The sequence below is a fragment of the Fusarium subglutinans genome (assembly GCF_013396075.1).
Source record: "Fusarium subglutinans strain NRRL 66333 chromosome Unknown NRRL66333_c0000188, whole genome shotgun sequence".
Taxonomy (NCBI): domain Eukaryota; kingdom Fungi; phylum Ascomycota; class Sordariomycetes; order Hypocreales; family Nectriaceae; genus Fusarium; species Fusarium subglutinans.
The window spans coordinates 82256-99599 of record NW_023502251.1 but is presented as its reverse complement, the minus strand read 5'-3'; the positions used below and the strand labels follow the sequence as shown (position 1 = coordinate 99599).

The 17344-nt window shown below is 46.9% G+C and overlaps 7 protein-coding genes across 7 annotated transcripts; 4 read left to right on the top strand and 3 right to left on the bottom strand.

Moving 5' to 3' along the window:
* Positions 1-3111: 3111 nt before the first annotated feature.
* Positions 3112-4797, top strand: FSUBG_10709 (heterokaryon incompatibility protein; the record flags this gene model as incomplete). The annotated part of the gene is made up of 2 exons (XM_036675314.1): positions 3112-3884; positions 3993-4797. The coding sequence occupies 2 exons, from the start codon at positions 3112-3114 to the stop codon at positions 4795-4797; spliced, it is 1578 nt and encodes a 525-aa protein (XP_036533846.1).
* Positions 4798-5168: 371 nt separating this feature from the next.
* On the bottom strand, positions 5169-6021 carry FSUBG_10708 (cytochrome family 51 (sterol 14-demethylase); the record flags this gene model as incomplete). The annotated part of the gene is made up of 3 exons (XM_036675313.1): positions 5169-5306; positions 5404-5716; positions 5978-6021. 3 exons carry the CDS (start codon positions 6019-6021, stop codon positions 5169-5171), a joined length of 495 nt encoding a protein of 164 aa, XP_036533845.1.
* Positions 6022-7319: 1298 nt separating this feature from the next.
* FSUBG_10707 (uncharacterized protein) lies at positions 7320-8144 on the bottom strand (the record flags this gene model as incomplete). The annotated part of the gene is made up of 1 exon (XM_036675312.1): positions 7320-8144. The coding sequence occupies one exon, from the start codon at positions 8142-8144 to the stop codon at positions 7320-7322; it is 825 nt and encodes a 274-aa protein (XP_036533844.1).
* A 355-nt stretch (positions 8145-8499) lies between these two features.
* On the top strand, positions 8500-12526 carry FSUBG_10706 (uncharacterized protein; the record flags this gene model as incomplete). Its single annotated transcript, XM_036675311.1, has 9 exons — positions 8500-8868; positions 8914-9106; positions 9157-9405; positions 9456-9629; positions 9685-9709; positions 9765-10364; positions 10424-11475; positions 11590-12417; positions 12477-12526. The coding sequence occupies 9 exons, from the start codon at positions 8500-8502 to the stop codon at positions 12524-12526; spliced, it is 3540 nt and encodes a 1179-aa protein (XP_036533843.1).
* A 218-nt stretch (positions 12527-12744) lies between these two features.
* Positions 12745-13119, bottom strand: FSUBG_10705 (ydbB; the record flags this gene model as incomplete). Its single annotated transcript, XM_036675310.1, has 1 exon — positions 12745-13119. The coding sequence occupies one exon, from the start codon at positions 13117-13119 to the stop codon at positions 12745-12747; it is 375 nt and encodes a 124-aa protein (XP_036533842.1).
* A 758-nt stretch (positions 13120-13877) lies between these two features.
* On the top strand, positions 13878-15086 carry FSUBG_10704 (uncharacterized protein; the record flags this gene model as incomplete). Its single annotated transcript, XM_036675309.1, has 1 exon — positions 13878-15086. The coding sequence occupies one exon, from the start codon at positions 13878-13880 to the stop codon at positions 15084-15086; it is 1209 nt and encodes a 402-aa protein (XP_036533841.1).
* A 1307-nt stretch (positions 15087-16393) lies between these two features.
* FSUBG_10703 (uncharacterized protein) lies at positions 16394-17266 on the top strand (the record flags this gene model as incomplete). The annotated part of the gene is made up of 1 exon (XM_036675308.1): positions 16394-17266. The coding sequence occupies one exon, from the start codon at positions 16394-16396 to the stop codon at positions 17264-17266; it is 873 nt and encodes a 290-aa protein (XP_036533840.1).
* Positions 17267-17344: the final 78 nt, after the last annotated feature.

The following is a 17344-nucleotide window of genomic DNA, read 5'->3' as shown; positions in this document are numbered from 1 at the left end:
TAAAGCTTAACCTTATAGGCAGCATTCATCCCCATTGTAGATCAGCTAGCGCCAACCATTTTAGCACTCTTAGTGTAAGCGAGGATAAGCGCGTTATAGACATAAGGACATCAGCTGAAATTGAATGTGTAAGTGCATTGAGTTGCTTTTGTCCCAACTGTAAAATAGAAATTCTCTTTGCCTCGCAGCTTTTATTCGCAGCTTTTGTATCACCTCACTTTGATTCCTGATTGCGTCCGATTTCTTGACATAGATATCGGCCCTAAATTTCAGTGCATGTATTGCTCTTGTTGCGCAAATTTCAAGTAACGAGGATGTAACCAGCCGTGCCACGTATAATGGCTACCTAGGTTACCCTCGTCGTGTAGGTCTTTCCCCTTTCAATTTATACTTAAATTACTACTAACAAATGTGTCACTTAGAGATCATGTCGGTGTCGTTATCACCCTGTAAGGCCTCTATGAGCTCCTCGCCATGGAGCTTCAAAATTACAAAGAGACACCGAATCAATTCCAACAACTCAGTGCTAAAATCGATTAGGGTTAGATTGAACCAGGCCTTCATCTCAAGCAGACATGGTTCTAAATGTCAGTTGGTGGCCTAAGAGATATCTTGATCCCAATTGTACTGCAAGGCTTGTGGACCAGGCCCCGAGCTTCGTTACCCAGCATTTAATATCACTTCTGGACCTGCAAAAGCTAGATCAGCTGATTCGGCGAAACTTGAAAAGCTGCCAGTTTGAAAGATGGCAAAGCAAATACAAGAAATAGCAAGGCATTTCCTCTCTGGATGGTATTAGACAAGGTTCTACAGAGTTTCGTTTGACATTTTGATCTGACGAGCTGAAGGTTGCAAACTTTGAGGATTGTCCTGCCTTTTTGGCCTTCTATTTTGAGGACTTGTGCTGTCATTATCTCCAGAGCTGAACTTGATAGGACCGTCGAGGCAACCTTTTGCATTGTCATCCCGGAGCCTACGGGTGCAAGTCACCGTTGTGCCAACTAAGAACTGAATCTCTGTAAAACTGTGACGCCGTCAAGAAGACCAGCTTTAGGGGACAAATGAGGCAACCAGGTAGCATATAAGTTATTGACTCGACCCAGGCTCAATGGAATCCTCCCTGAATCTTTTCAAGCAAAGAAACAGTTTAGTTATGACGCCGTGCCTAATGCCGAAGACACAAATGACCACAGCGACTGGCAATACGACAAACATAAACCGCAATGGATGGAAGACTCGGGATCTTATTTGAGATAGACTGATTACCATCTGAGGAGCATCCAAAGGAGCGGTCTTTGCCATACCACTTAGCCCTGGTAGCTTTTATCCTGTCTTACTGCTGTTTCAGCGAACACGGCAGAGGGAAGCAAGGGATAGCCACTATGCCGCTATTGTTTCAGTTAGATATTTTAGGCGGCCCATCTATGGAGGGAGACTCATTAGGGTATATAAAAATAAGAAAGAACTGTTATTATTAAACACTGTTCCTTCTCGCTTCTTTTCTCATTTACTAAAGCATATCGCCTGCTTCCCAATCTAACTAAAGTAATTCAGTCGGGTCACATAAAGATGATGCAAAAACACATTTATTTCATGTTATTTCTCATTGCTGGCATGTTTGCTGCTCCACGCCCCGTCTCTAAGGCATGCGGTCCTGTAAGTAAAGAACAAGCTCAGCGTTCAACATCAGTTTTGACATATCCTTCCAGGAGGAACAAGGTTCTAGTTGCGGCACCGCCTGCCCGAAGACGTGCAATAGTCTAGAAACTACAGTCTGCACCGCGCTGTGTGTTGCAGGATGCTTTTGCAAAGACGGTCTTGTTCGAAGCGATAAGGTAATATTAACCCTTTAGAAGTTTGGTTTGCAGTAATAATAAAGATCAGACTGGAAAATGCATTAAGCCTGAAGATTGTTAGGTATCTCTACGGCTTACTTTATGCCTATACTTGCGCCAAGCTGCAATAATAGACTGAAAGGCAACTTTTAGTGTAATTGCGTTCGGGATGGTGTGATGCTATAAAAGCTGATTTGTAGCTTCAGTTTAGGGAGTTTCCAGTGTTCTCAAAATTGGTTCATTTTATTCAATAGCTGGGAAAGTTGATTAGCTTGTTGAGTATATGTCAGATTCCTTGGCCAGGTTTGGATGATAAGGAAGCGTTCATGTGTGGGTGGTCTTCTTGAGTATACTGTTAGTTGCGGTGACCGACTTTTCCTTGTGAACCTCAGGCTGAAAGATAGCTGTATGATACTTCAAGAATGAACAGACTTAATTGGGGTTACGGGTGCGTTTGCCACAATTTGCTTTTGTCGGCCGCTGCACCCAACCCTAACGTGTTGTGGCTGGGGGGCGGGGAGGTTAGAAAGTCCATCGGCCAAGTAAAGGGAATGCCGTGCTTCCCCCTTGCTTCCGTGATCTCCATGACCCCCGGTAAGCCAAGACAATCTGATATATACTTCGATTTAGCATTTCTCTTCTACAAATAAACAATTAAGTAGAAATCGCGACTTGTAGATGTCGTTACATATCATGCTGAGTACGAATATCAGTCAGATCACCCTGGGTGAGATATTTATCTTTGCATGCAAGAACGCTTGGGCACACGGAGACACTTGCTAACAAGACCTAAATCCTGAACCCTGATGCTTGGAGTTCGATTAACTTACATGTTAAACCGCAGAAAGGCAAGGATAAAATTATAATTTAAAAATGTGTAAACACCTCACAGTGCTACATGGTAAATCCACTAAATATGTCCTTGAATAAAATAGTAATATTAAATAGTTAAGAAATAATTAGCCCCACATAGTTAAAGCTATGAGTTAATTCTTCACTCCGTAATATCTTACACAATGCTAAGTTTAGCAATACATTAGTCTTAGTCAGCGCTGCGCCACCCAAGAACCCTGTTAACGGTCCCCAAAGCAACAGTAGCCAGGCGAAGCCCTCCATGTAGTGACCACCAATGCCTCAATGCTTACATTGATAAGAGCTCAAACCACAGAGTATATAAACTTATGGAACTTTTTCCAGCTTTATAACAATACCTCACTGAAGTTTGTGCTACTTCTATCACTTATGCCCTTCGTTGCAACAACCAATCCAGCACATCATGACCGAAATTGCTGCGGATGAGTCCATGCTACCAGCTCTGGACTCTTTACAGTCCGAAATCAGAATTTTGGAGGTCGAAGCTGGAATACAGGGTTCACCGATACAATGCAAGTTTCATGTTATATCGTTGGATAATCCTGAGATTCCATATGAAGCTCTTTCCTACACTTGGGGCACCAACGTCGCAAGCTTACAACCAACAGTATATGTGAGAGGCAAGGAATTCGATGTCACAGAAAGCCTCTATGGCGCACTTCAAAGATTACGGCTAGGCCAGCAATCCAGATACTTGTGGATTGACGCGTTTTGCATCAACCAAGCCGATAACAAAGAAAAAACACAAGTCAGCATGATGTGCCGTATATACAGCCAGTGCACACAATGTCTCATCTGGCTGGGCCCCTTAGAGGAGATTGCTTATCGAGATGGCCAAGCTGCTATAGACTTTTTATCTTGGCTGGCTGGTTCTCAGAAGAGGCCGAGATGGTTCGATGATGATTCGGCCGTGGATGGTGCTGCAATGGCCCTCAAAGCTTTCATCAACGGTTCATGGTGGGGACGGATATGGACCGTCCAAGAAGCCATTCTGCCACATCAAGCAATAGTTTTCTGGGGACCCTATGAAATCTCATGGGACTCGATGCGCAAGGCCGCGAATAGCTTCTTCGGAAGCAGTGCACCTAAAGTCCCAGGGGTATTTTGGCAGAATCGAAGCCTTGTCGACCTTCAGAGCGTGATGAGAGGACTCGCCATAACTCTACGAGAGCCGCTGTTTGAGATTCTTTGACGTTGGAGATACCGTCATGCCACAGACCCGCGGGATAAAGTATACGGTCTTTTAGGATTCCGAGATGATGTCTCGTTTCCCGAAACCCTTAGATGTAATTATTCCTTTGACGTGCGAGAAGTTTATGAGCGGACCACTATCGGTCTTATTGACACGAGCGGCGACTTAATACCTCTGATCGGCAGAGGAGGCGAAGGGTCAGATATTCCGGGTCTTGCCTCGTGGGCTGTGGATTGGAACGGTGTTCAAGATCATTCTAGGCGAAGCACCTCCAACTTTTGGGACCACCGTCGTATATGGCATGATCTTGGATACACGGCAGATCGAGGACTTTTTGGCGTCAGCGATGGTCTAAGAGTCGAGGATGAGCGAGTTCTTCGCTTGCAGGGCCTTCGGGTTGATCGAATTTGTGTGGTCGAGAATAAGTCCGATGGCGTTACTGACTTGGACGATGGATCACTCGGCTCACTGTTTCTATCTGCCGGCAGTCGTTGGGGTAGACTTATCACAACCTTCCAACAACTGGCCCCCGATCAGCTTCCATCAAACTGGATGGGTGCTTTCCTTGGACTGATCACTGGAAAACTCATCCCTCGAAAACCGGATCATGGAGACGACATAAAGGTTTGGGCTCGGCAAATAGTTCGTCCACAAGCACTCTTCATCACTGACTCGGGTCTTTTTGGTCTTGGCCCCCGGCATATTCAACCAGGTCAGGAACTCTGGATAATTGGCGGTAGTAGACTTCCGGTTGTTCTTAGCCTTCATCCCGACAGGGAAGGAAATAAGTCTGGAACCGACTTTGCATTTGTTGGAGAGTGCTTCTTACATGGAATAATGACAGGAGAAGCAGTTGAAAACCGCCCAGGTCAGGCAAAAGATATCAGGCTTCATTGAGGCCTTTCAATCAGCTTTGAGGTTTTGATGCAAATAAACAGAAGCCACATTCGATCTATAATCTCACGGATCCTCTTGTATCCTCCAAATGCCTAATCACACTTTCCATAATGAACTCCTCTGCACGAAGAGCTGCGCGGTATTAACTTGATGCTAGTGACTTCTCTGGCCCAAATTTCACAGATCCTTGCGATTGGCTAGCATGAGACGGTGAGTGTAGTACGAATAATTTTTATTCATGCTAAAGATGAGCAGGGGGACTAATAGGGTTCTAGAAACTAATAGGCGAGAATTACCCGCCTTCTCTATTCCTCCATATGTTGCCTAGATCCAAAAGGGTCTGCAGTATCATAGGCAGCAAACCTGAGCGTTTATCTTTCGAACACCTCAACAATACCCTCCTTAATCGCGCCTGAGTATCCTTTCGGGGGATGGGGTTTCATTTTTGGCAAGTAGAGCACAAAGTGATCATCCTCCCATCTCGTGTACGGCTGCGCCCCTTCGCCGACCTTTGGTGCATTAGTTAGCGAATTCCTCAGCAGCGCGGTGTTTCGAGTGACAAATGTCACGTCTAGTAGCTACATCTTTCAAGCAACTAGAACTAACCTTAACATCCAATACAAGCTCACTGTTGTTGTCAAGAATCTTTTCCTTGCAAGTTTCTGCCCAACATCTGTGATTTCGGTCTGTGGCAATCACAGCAGCATTGTGGGCCCAGATCGTGATAAATCGTGTCACCGTGATGACAAGCTCAGACTTGTCTATAAAAAAGTTGTTAAGTCTTGACACGATGGTTTTCCAGTCGGGCTCGCATGACACATAAAGCCCAAGAACGTCGCCAAGCTGCTTGATGGTGACCTGAGCAGGGCTGGTCTCTTTGGTCCAGTTAGCCTCTACGGCCTTGTTGATCTTGACGTAACTGGATGAAGTCAGAAAACGAATAGATGCATGATAAGGGGGGACGGACTAAGACATTGGAATACTAAAAAAATATTTCTGTGAGAAGTGGAAGGATAAAAAGGTGATCTAGCAGGGAATTTGATTTGAATACTGGAGGATGGCTACTCTTATTAAGTGCAGTTTACTCTCTGGTAAGCCACTACGGTAGTAATGTTTGTCATCCCTTGGAACCAGTAGCTGTTCAAAGGATGAGTTATTTAGTCGGAAATTTTCCGCATACAAAGCAATAATTACTAGGGTGCGATGGATTCCAGCCGCGGTCATTCTTGTCTGCTGCATGAGGCAATGAGCGCTAACATAGCGCGGGCGACTAAGCGATTTGGCTATTGGTGAGAGGTGAGGTTGATCAAGTGGCTGCATTAGCTGAAGGGCAATCACGTTAAGATTATCTGATCTTGTCGATCACCGGTATCTTGCCCACTTACTAGCTGGGCGTTGAACTTGCGACAATTAAAAGGAACTTGTACAACCTATCAACACGGTGTGTCTTGCCAGGGAGCTTCTGATAACGCCGTTGATGAAAAGCTTGGTCCTTTCGGGTGGCGAATTGGGCGGCAAAGTGAGAAGTTACCGAAAATAAGCTGAACAGGTTGTCGCAGCTAGTAGTTTTATCTTCGGTTCGCCACTCCGCTTCTTGTAGCTATTAGGACACTCGTCTCAAATGCCTCTCTAATTGTTTAAATCTTCGGGAGGTGTCCATCTTAAAGTCTGCGTGCTACTTCGACCAAACGGCCGTTGGTTGTGTATAAGGACGAGTTCCTCACTGGACCATTCTATAACGTCATCCACATATCCCAGCCGTGTTATGAAATCGCAACGCTGAACATTTCGGAAAGTCGCACAACTAGAAGCCTCAAAAGCTCTGGAGATGTACCGCAATTAAAGCGTGGTACCTCATGAACTTTGGCAAGTAGTTTACCTGCCCTGTTATAACTGCCATGTAGAAAGACTCCCTATCATCCTGTACTCCGCTTCAAGCCGTTTGAGGCATTGAATATCTTTTCACTTGATTAAAAACGGCCCTGGTCGTGAAACAATTCCCAAGCTTCTCCAGTGTTTGGAAGGTCTCATTCCTATCTTTACCATATAAGCGCTCAAGCATTTCTCAAATTTCTTTCGTGGGCTATTCATTCAAGAATCCATGTTTCCATCAATCTCTTATTTCTGCCAAGCTCAAAGGCCATATGAAATTGCGCCTAGACACAATAAGGAACCTTTCCCGTCCGCCATACTCGCCCGCTTTGTATATATTCCAAAATTGCTCTGCAGTTGTGATGTTCACAATGACCTCTTACCAGGACCGTACTGGCTATTCGACTTGCCACTGTCTACTAATACGGTCTCTGAGAGGCTGTTCAGTTTCCTCATCGCTGGACTTCCGCAGCTCTGCCAATTCGTGCTTGGTAAGGTCGTGAATGAAACGCCGTTTCCACATGAATTCATCGTCTGTCGATTGATTGGTTGATGCCTAAAGCTTATGACGCCTCCACGAGACATATCAAGCCAACACACTGAAAAATCCCATTTAACTTTAGCTTTTCGAAGGCAATATAAGCATAGCCTCAACAAAGTTCTATGCGGTTGTACAACGAAGGTGTAGCACCCTTTGCCATCTGCTGCCTGTCATGGTGTACGAACGCAACTTGATGCATGGGTCGAGAAGTGAGCTTTGACCACGGAGAAGGAGAAAAGCAATGCGGTGGGTGGTCAACCCTCTTGAGCATGAGGTCGGTCATGAAAGCAGCTAAGCAAAGGTCTTGCCAGCTAATAGAACTTTCTCCGCAATGCAAGTGGAGATTTGAGGCGAGTACCAGCTCTTGGTATATCCAGACACGGCTCCAGTAGGGCCTGTCAAAGATCTGCGTAATGGCGTCCCACGCACGATTTTGAAAGAAAGAGAGCTCTTGCATGTCTTCTGTCGATAGTTCCGGTAAATGCTGTAGCCAATGAGGGCTGTTCAGGTCCTTGACAATGCCGTCCACGCTTGAAGCCATTTCTTCTTCGGTATTAATGATCTTGGCCCGCAAATTTCCCATCATAGTACATCCCAGCTCCTCTTCATCGCAGCTGGTCTCATCATCAGCAATGGAGCTTTCATCTCCATCCTGCGGATCCTGTCCTTGTTTGATCGCGGCCGCCATTTTATTGAGAATGTCTATCGCGTGGTCGCTATCGTGATCGCTTGCGCCTAACCACGCAAGAACCTTGTATGCATTCTGATATATGGCGCCCGTGAGCTGAATCTGAACTGATCTCTCCTCATCGTTTGCCTGGTCGATGCACAGAGTATCTGCCCAGGTAACGACTGGCTTATCTGGTAATCTGGCACAACGCAGCGCGTCCGCAAGATTGACAGTCACAGCAACCTCATGGCCATCTACTGCCATGAACTGGGTGTTTTTGGCGTCGCCCCACACGTATGACAAAGCTAGGTACGCTGGACGGAGATCCAGTGATGTAGGATGGAGACTTTTCTTTTTAATCAAGGAAAAATATGACCCTTCAAGTAACCGCAGTTCAGTGGCTTCAGCTAAGGCGCAAAACTGGCGGTGGCTATGTTGGAAAAACGCCTTCCCGCTGAAGTGCCCAATCATACCCCGGATGCAAGCGCGTTGATAGCGGCTGCCGTAGCATGCACGTGAGGCCTCTCTCTGACCAGGCTGTGAAATCAGACCTCCTACTTGCCCATTCCTCTTCCTGCATCAGCAAAACAAGAGATGCTTTGCACGCAAAATTGAAAACATGGAACTTTCGCGGCCCTCGGACTCGCAAATTGTCGCCGCTTCTCGACCTCGCCCCGGGCACGATGTTTCAGCCGCACCGGTCAAGAAGCTCGAGGCAACCATCGCGAGGTTCCAAGCCATCCTGAGCGATGACGACCGCAAAAAGCTGCAACAGCTCAAAATGACGTCGCATGACTCGCAAAGTATCATCACTTTCACGGCCGAGTTGGACCTTCTTGACAAGAAGAGGCGAGGCAAGAGTGTCGCCTCGAGGCTGGCTTCATTCTTGCAGACGATTGAACAGTTCACGCCAATAGTCGACACTTGTATCCAATCGAATCCTGATATCGCAGCGCTAATATGGGGTTCTATCAAACTTACCTTTATGGTACGAGAAATGATGCAAACATGGAAGTTTGGCTAATAGTATCAGTTTCTGGCCAACTTCGCGTCCTACTTCCAATCATTTGTTGAGCTTCTTCACGGCTTCGGTTCACTCTGCACCCGCTTCGCCGAGTATCAAGTCATTTTCAATGAATCCTCGCGTCTCAAAGGTTCAGTCTGCCAGTTTCACACGGCAGTCGTTACCTGTTGCCAGCAAATCATCTTGGCTGTCCGGCGGCCTTGTGAGTATGGCGACGTAGGTGACCAAAAGATATACTAATTTAGCGCATAGTAAAGAATCAGATCCTCCAGGCAATTACACAGTCCTTTCAGTCTGAACTTCGAAGCTACGTCGAAGACATCAGAGCGAAAGCAGAGGAGGTCCAGGGCGATATCCAATTGGTCAAAGCTCAGTGTGATCGTGAGGAACAGCAACTTCAGACGACAGAGCGAAAAGAGGCTACCGACCATCGCAAACGCTTCAGAGCTTGGGCTGCCGAAATGGAAATATTTCAAGGCCAGAGAAGACGAGATGCATTAGGTTAGACATGAATGATCTTTTCCGACGGCCAGACTAATTGGAAGCCGTAGAACAGAAACGGCGTCGCCTACTCGAGGATTTATCCTCATTCAACTTCACTTCGGCCTTCAACAGCACACGAAACAAGCGCCACATAGGCACGGCCAAGTGGGTCTTCGATACTCCGGAATTCCAACAATGGGCCAAAATCAAGGGACCTCCCGTTCTTCATGTGACTGGGAAGAGTGAGTAGTCTGCTACGCAAAGGGACAAATGACTGGAGCTGACTATGATCTCAAGTTGGGTCTGGTAAAACAGTCTTGTCGTGGGTTTACCCTCCAGGTACTCAAGCCCACTAAACTGACCGTCATTGACTTTAGGTCCTCGATCGTTGAGAAGCTGTCGCAGATTCGGCCACCAGACCAATTCGTGTCGTTCTTCTTTGCCCGGTTTGACGATCCGCTTAGCCTGGACGCCGAGACAATCGTACGTTCGTGCATTCAACAGTTAGTATCAGTCATCGATATGGACAGCCTTGACCAGAAGACGGCTTCTGAACTTGACGAATACCTGTCTCAAGCAAAGTTGGCTCTGTTCTCCCTCGACCTACTTTCACATCTCTACCATTCTGCGGCCAAGGCCATCAAACAATGGTTTATAGTCATCGATGGGTTGGATGAGTGTAGCGCCGATCAACAGTCCAAGCTATTGAAGTTCTTCCAAGGCATTATTTCTGGGAACGATACAACACGCTACATAAGCGTTATCTTTGCCTCTCGAGAGACATGCACCAACGCAATCAGAAGCATCTTCCCTGACTCTAAACGACTGGTTACAGGCCTACAGAGTACAAGTACAGACATTGGTTCATATGTTGACGACATCATTATTGACAAATTATCAACTGGGGAATTAGTTATCAGTGACCCCAGCTTATTGAATGAGATTCTGAGAACAATTGCGTCTAAGGAGCAGGGAATGTGAGCAACTTACTGCCAGCCAAAATCTTACAGAGCTAACAATGTTGCTTCACGGTCAGGTTCTTATGGGCCTTTTTCACCATTGAGGATATATGCTCTGGGAAGACTGACAACGAGATTCGACAAGCACTTCAAAACATCCCGGGCGACCTTCCCGCGACTTTTGACCGTGCGCTTAGCCGCATTGTTCAAAAGCGCAATCAGGACATCGCAAAAAAGGCCTTCATGTGGACAAAAGCAACAACACAACCATTGACCTTACTGCAACTCCGCGAAGCACTGTCTATCAAGAATGGTCAACACACTCTGCGCCAGGAAGATATCATCAGTGGAATAGAGCGATTACCTGCTTGGTACGAGAACTTACTTTACGTGGAGGAAACAGACAACACAGTTCGGTTCAGCCATCATTCCATTCAAGAGTACCTTTTGGCGTCAGTTTCTGGTGAACATGAGGCTTTCCACATTGACCCTAACCAGTGCGATAATCTTGCTGGCGAGGTTTGCATTACCTACGTCAATCTTGACAACTTTCAAACGACGTTAGCGGAGAGGAAAAGGGAGCCTCTGACTCCACCCGCCATAAAGATCGACCCAAGTGGAATAGCTGAACAGACGATACAGTCCGCCATACACGGTGGCGTCGGAACACGCGTTGGTCGCCTTGCCCGCCAATTTGTCAAGACGTCAAACTCAAATAAGACATCAACACAGCGCGACTTTTCCCTGAAATCCACCGTGCCAATAACCAGTAAAGCCCAAGGGACAGCAGACCACCCTTTTCTCGAATATGCTTCGACCAACTGGTTCAAGCATACCAAATATATCAATAAAAAGGAGACAGAGATTTGGAGGCTTTTCGGTCAATTGGTCCAGAAGCCCGCTCAGCACTCACAAGGCGAGCCTTGGCATAGTACGGAGTGGAGAAACGAAGTCATGGCGGGACTTCCAAATCATGACAATCCAATATCAGAGCGCTTCTCCCATGCGATACAGACTATATGCATTGACATATTGCATGAATCAAACGATCCAGACGGCTGGCTGGAATTTCTTGACGCCTTCCTTGTTCTCATATACGCTGAGCTGAACGGCTACTCTGTACTTGCATGTCGGTCCTTCCAGTTGTTGATAGAAACCCCTTGGATGGTATTTGAGTTGGAAAGGTTTAATTGCATTCTAGCAGCCAGCAAAAACTACGATACATGTCAAAATCATTGCATAGGTCTGGTCCCGACACACCTTGATCATGACCAATTCGTCGCAGAGCTCAGGAAAGCGATCGCCGACGGGATTCCATCCTTTCCACCAATACCGGATTACAAGTCATATCCCCTATGTTACTGCGCCAAGCGACCTCCTCATGAGTTGAATTTGGATATTTGCCAGGTATTAGAACTTGGCTACAGCCGAACGACTCAACCGCATTTGCAGGCTTTCGCTATTGTGACAGAAGCACTTAGGAAAGAGGGACATAGAGATATTCCTGGCATCACAGATCTGATTGAGACATGCGCGCTATCTGCCTATGATTTTGTTACAGCCAAGAATAGCAATGGGATGCTTTTGATCGATGTGCTCATCCAAGGGCTCTTGTCAACTAATACGTTGTACAAAGGCATCGTCTCAACTTCAATCGCCAGGCTTGTGGGATATGAGACTCCACCGGATCCACCGGGCTCGATGCCTGAGCACAATTCGATAGATTATACGGTCTTTTTTCTCGCTCTTTTGGATGGAGATCTCCCTGCTGTACCGGCCCCAGATGAAATTGTTCTTCGTAAGCATCGTCGCTCTGGGGAGCTGATGAATTTACACGGCGAAACTATAACGGCAATATTTCGAAGACTCGTTATCCCCACACTATGGCCGGCTTATATGGCATCCTACATCGTCCAGACTCTATTTGGGGAATTCCTAAAGACTGATACTCAGCATATTTCCAATGCCCATGAGGACTCGTTCAGGGAAGCCGTGTGGAACAATAATTGGGACGTTGCAGCAGCTCTGCTGGAGATTCAGCCGGCTTCGCTAGATGAATCTACTAGCTCTGGTCATTTCGCCTCTATCAAAGAAGCTGTGCGCTGTCAGAACTGCTGGCGATGCACACAGAATGTGGTCAGGCAGCTAACTTCCAGCGAAATGCATCGGTACTTTTTTAGGTTATGTGCGAACCATGTCAGCAATTTCAACAAGATAGCTGATGGGCTTGGAGGTATATACAATGTTACGAAGGGAACTTTACTGTGCCCGGGATATAGTACACATGCGTTACCTGAGCGATCAAAGTTGGGGCTGTCATGGTTTTAATTTGTCATAATACTTAATTGAATTTCGATCAACTCTTGTCTTGTATAAGTTCTTGGCCCGCTGAAAGTCCTTATACATCCCCCCTCACATCCTTGACCTGCTTCGTCCTCTCAGAATCCGTTTGATCCCCCGTATTGACTGTCCCCTCCCTCTCCACCATCATAATAACAGCATTCTCCGCCACAGGCTTATGCGTGACTCCCTTTGGCACAACATACATATCCCCCTCCTTCATAACAACAGGCTCTTCGCCTTGAATCTCCATGGTCAGTTTTCCCGAGAGCAGATAGAAGAGCTCTTCAGAGTCGGGATGCGAGTGCCAGATAAATGAACCGTCGATCTTGGCGACTTTGACGTGATGGTCGTTGACTGATGCGATGAGACGTGGAGACCATTTTTCTGTGAATGAGGAGAGGATTTCGGGGACGGAGGTTGTTTGAGACATGGTTTTGGAGTTGGGGATGTGAATGGCTGAGATGTGTTATTTCCAGTTGAGAGTTTTGGCTGAGAGCTTAAATCAGAACAGAGAGAGAACTTGGTGATTTGAGTTTGAGTGAGATGAAAGTGTATTTGGTGAATGGCGTCTTATATAAGGCTGAGTTTATAGCGGATGGTTCCCACTATGTCGTTCCCAAGGCGCAAGGGCGTGAGATTTGTGGATTTGAGGAGGGTCTCGCTAGTCTTGGCTTACATTCTACGCTTTGCTATTGGTTCAAGCTTAGTTGAGGCTGAATAGCGACAACTTCGACATCCTTTCTCAATTCATGTTGACTTTCGCTTTTCTCAGCATTTTCTTGTCGATGTCGATTGAGCTCACGAAAGGGACCCTTTAAAAACCAAAACCACTCTGTTCCCTATGTCGAAGAGTGGTCTAGTGGTATACGTCCTAGAACCTATAAACCTTCTCTCATTCCGCACCTAAGAATCTCCACCCGCTAGGCTGCTCTTCGATTTTTGCCGTCCAAGAGTTCGAATACTTCTTCAGCAGAAGTCCCTAAAATTTTAGACGTATTACTACGAGCCCACTAATGCTCATCTCCCCAGAACCATCGTGATTCTCTGCTCACTTTTATACATATGTAATCAAGATATTGGCTGTTCTCATATACTTCATAAACATAAAGTTTAATAAATAAAATTATATAACAGTCGCCGTCCCGGATTTCTGAACCCATTTTCCTTCTTCTTACATATCTAGCCAACATGGCGCGTTATCAGCAATTCGAGCGCCTTCCAGCGACGCGAGATCTCTTTAAGAACAGAATCAGAACACTCAAGGAATTCCGCGAAGTTCTCGAGGACTCGTATTTCATCGCACTTGACACGGAACATGTTGCAATCACGAGCGAGAGTGACCGTGTTCTCCACCAGGTTGGACTGGCGTTCACCAAGACACTAAACTCGAGGCATCCTCCTTGCGAGGTGCTGAAACCTGGAATCATAAGGCCAAAACGACGCCTTTGGCATTTCTTCGAAGATAACGATATGAAAGGGCTCACTTTGAACGTCGACACGAGTAAGAAGCTTGGGGATGAAGTCCTTCGCGTCGGTGGTTTCAAAGGCATGCCTATTCGTCGCCCCCATCGCTTTGGCGAGGAGAAGACGGTCGACGTTGAGGACTTGGAGGCTTCTGTCGTGGAGTTCCTGTCAAACCTACCTCGCGACAAGAAGCTGGTACTAGTTGGGTTCGGAATGGGAGCGGAATGGCTTTACCTTTCGGCAAACTTCCCAGCTGCCATACGCTTTTTCTCGTCCTGGGTAGATCTTGGCGACATCGTGGTGGACATCACCTCCTCAGCACCTTCGTTTTTCCCAAGTTTGCAATTTCTAATACAGACCTTTGGCTACTGGCGGACAGATGTTAGACCCGCAAGTCGACACCGCACTGGTGGCAACGCTGGCAATGCTGACAATGCTGGTGATGATGTCGTGACAACACTTGCTCTGGCACAAGCTCTCCTCGAAGAGAAGAACTACAGCGCGCTCCTCTTCGATCATGCGTGCTTCAGAATAGCAAGTTGGGGCAAGCCCAGGCCTTTTTGTGATTCAGCCAAATGCTTCATTGCGACCGTCAGAAGTGAGGCAGAGCTCCCGAACAGGATTTGCACGGGCATCAAGATTGCGCGGCAATTTATCGACTTTCACCCGGTGGGTACTGGGCTGATTTCCAGTGAGGTTGGATTCATCACTTTTGAGAGCCAAGAGGAACTGGATCATTTCATTGGCTGTGTGGATGGGATGGTGCTGCATACTGGCGAGACCCTCTCTGCTCAACGGTATATCCACATCGATACAAAGACGCCAGAGACGCCAGAGGACCAAAAGTTGAAAGAAGAGAAGCGCATCATGAGAAGGGTAAAGAGGGAATCAAACAATGACGAAGTTGTGGAGTTGGGGGGCCTCTTCTCTTGATTATCCGTGGCGTTCAATAGGTGCGTAACGATGTTATTCGTCTTGGAAACTTTAATGGCTGGGTTCAGAATCCCATGAGATCTATGACATATTTGATAGATCATGTCATGACCTTTTCTTTTTGTTATTTAGTCCACAATATTTCGGCAGATAGAAACATGACATCTCGACTAAGTTCTCTGTTCCGATTTCATTTCTCAGCTACAAGTCTCAACCATAAATAACACATCTAGCTAACAACATCTTGGATCATGGTTTTGACCTTTAGTGGGGATGTGCGCTAAGCTTCAATCAGTGCCCCTGCACTACCGTCGTGAGAAAATTGGGACTGATTGCAAACGACCTTGTCATACCCTACAGCATCGAATTTGTCTTTACGTCCATCAATGCTTCACAAACGGATACTTCTAAACTGTCATAGCACTTAAAATATGAATGAGACTGATTTGCGACGATCAATTGCCAGTCTTAATTACCTTAGTAATCAAGGACGAAAGCTCAGTACAGGTTAGTGATTTCATTGCGGCGCATCACAAATAAGATCCAAGATGATGGCTCAATCCACTTACTTCAAGTCGAGCCTTGGGTGATCTTTCTCTCTTACTGTCCAAGTTTCTATAATTTTAATTTAACCTCAAATCACTGGTGTTTGTTAGAGTTCCAGGCCGTGTTATTACAGGTGTGTTTTGTTTGTTGGTTGTCCCCTGCGTTGGCAGGATATTCCAGGTCAGAAAACGCCTTATGGGCCCGGACTAGCCAACTAAAGTAAGCCATTTTTATTTTCGCGATAAGAAAAAAGAAAACCCCAGCCTCAGCGCGTCGCTTAGCGCGATAATCTTATCCCATCGCCGGAACATAACGGACCGTAGCTCCCCTGCTCCACTAAGCAACTTTAGTCAGGGCATGCTTGACGTCAAGACACGACGGGAGTCACAGGACAACGGAAGTCTCTGATCCGATAACTCCTCCCATGAGGCTATTGGGCATCTTTCAACCTTAGCTGAGCTTGTGAACGCCACTTAATCTCTCATCCAAGGTAAACTCAGGGGAAATGGCGCCTAACGGAGGGCGGCGTTGGGGCTGGCCCGCAAAAGAAACGAGCCAAAAATCAATAGTCTGATCCTAGTTCTATGCGCTTGGAAATATCCATCATAGTTGCCGATCCTTTATTATTGCGATGCGCAATGTTTATATGTACAAAACCCCAACGCGCTGTTCTTTGTGATTTTTTCTGTTTCTTCTTCAGTCATCCTTAGACCAGACACTCTTTTTAACAAGATATCTTCGATATCACCACGTTCGTTATAATGATGTTCCCCAACTTCGCTGCCGGCCTTGTTGCCGCTCTTTCTATCTCCGGTGTCAACGCCGGTCTTTGCCGTCCTAGCTCGCAAACCAGCGCGGCTGTTTCGTCTGGTAGCACTACAGCTAAGACTGGATCTGAGACTTCAGCCACGCAAACTGTTGTTGGTACCACTACCACGAGTGTTGGTTCCGAGACAACCACCACTGCCGAGGCTGGCGCTGAGACGACCACGAGCGTTGAGTCTGGGTCTGAGACTACTACTGCCGAGACTGGATCTGATACCACTACCGTTGTCGTGGTCTCTGACACCACCACCGCTGAGACATCCTTGGCCACTACTACCATCCTCACCACCTCTGGTATCGATACCACCACCGACCTGACCACCTTCATCACCCTCACCGCTGCCGACACAACCACTTCTGAGCTGGCAACAACCTCTGCGTTCGTTCCAGCTGATCTCTTCCCCTGCGTCACCAACGAAGACTGCAATGCCTTCGTTCAGCTCTGCGATGCCGTCCGCTGCGGCTGCATCAACCGCAATTGCGAGCAACTCACCGGCACCACCACCACTGCTGAGCCTACCACCACCGCAGCTGTCGATGAGGAAACAACCACTGCTGCCGCGGAGGAGAACACGACCATCGACGCAGTTGAAGAGCCTGCTACAACTACTGAAGCCGAGATAATCGTCACTGAGACGGCAATTGTTGACCGCCGTCGCGCTCCCGCTGGTTCTGTGCCCGAGGGTGCTTACTACTGCGATGTTACTGAGGACTGTGGCGACAAGACTGACATTGATGGATACAGCTGCGAGGTCCTTGGATGTACTTGTCTTGAGAACTCTTGCGTTGCCGAGGTGCCCAACCTCTAATGGACGAGCGAAACTAGCTTAGTGTACTGTACATAATTGTTAACAATATACGTCAGGCTTTATTGACTTTCTTACCCA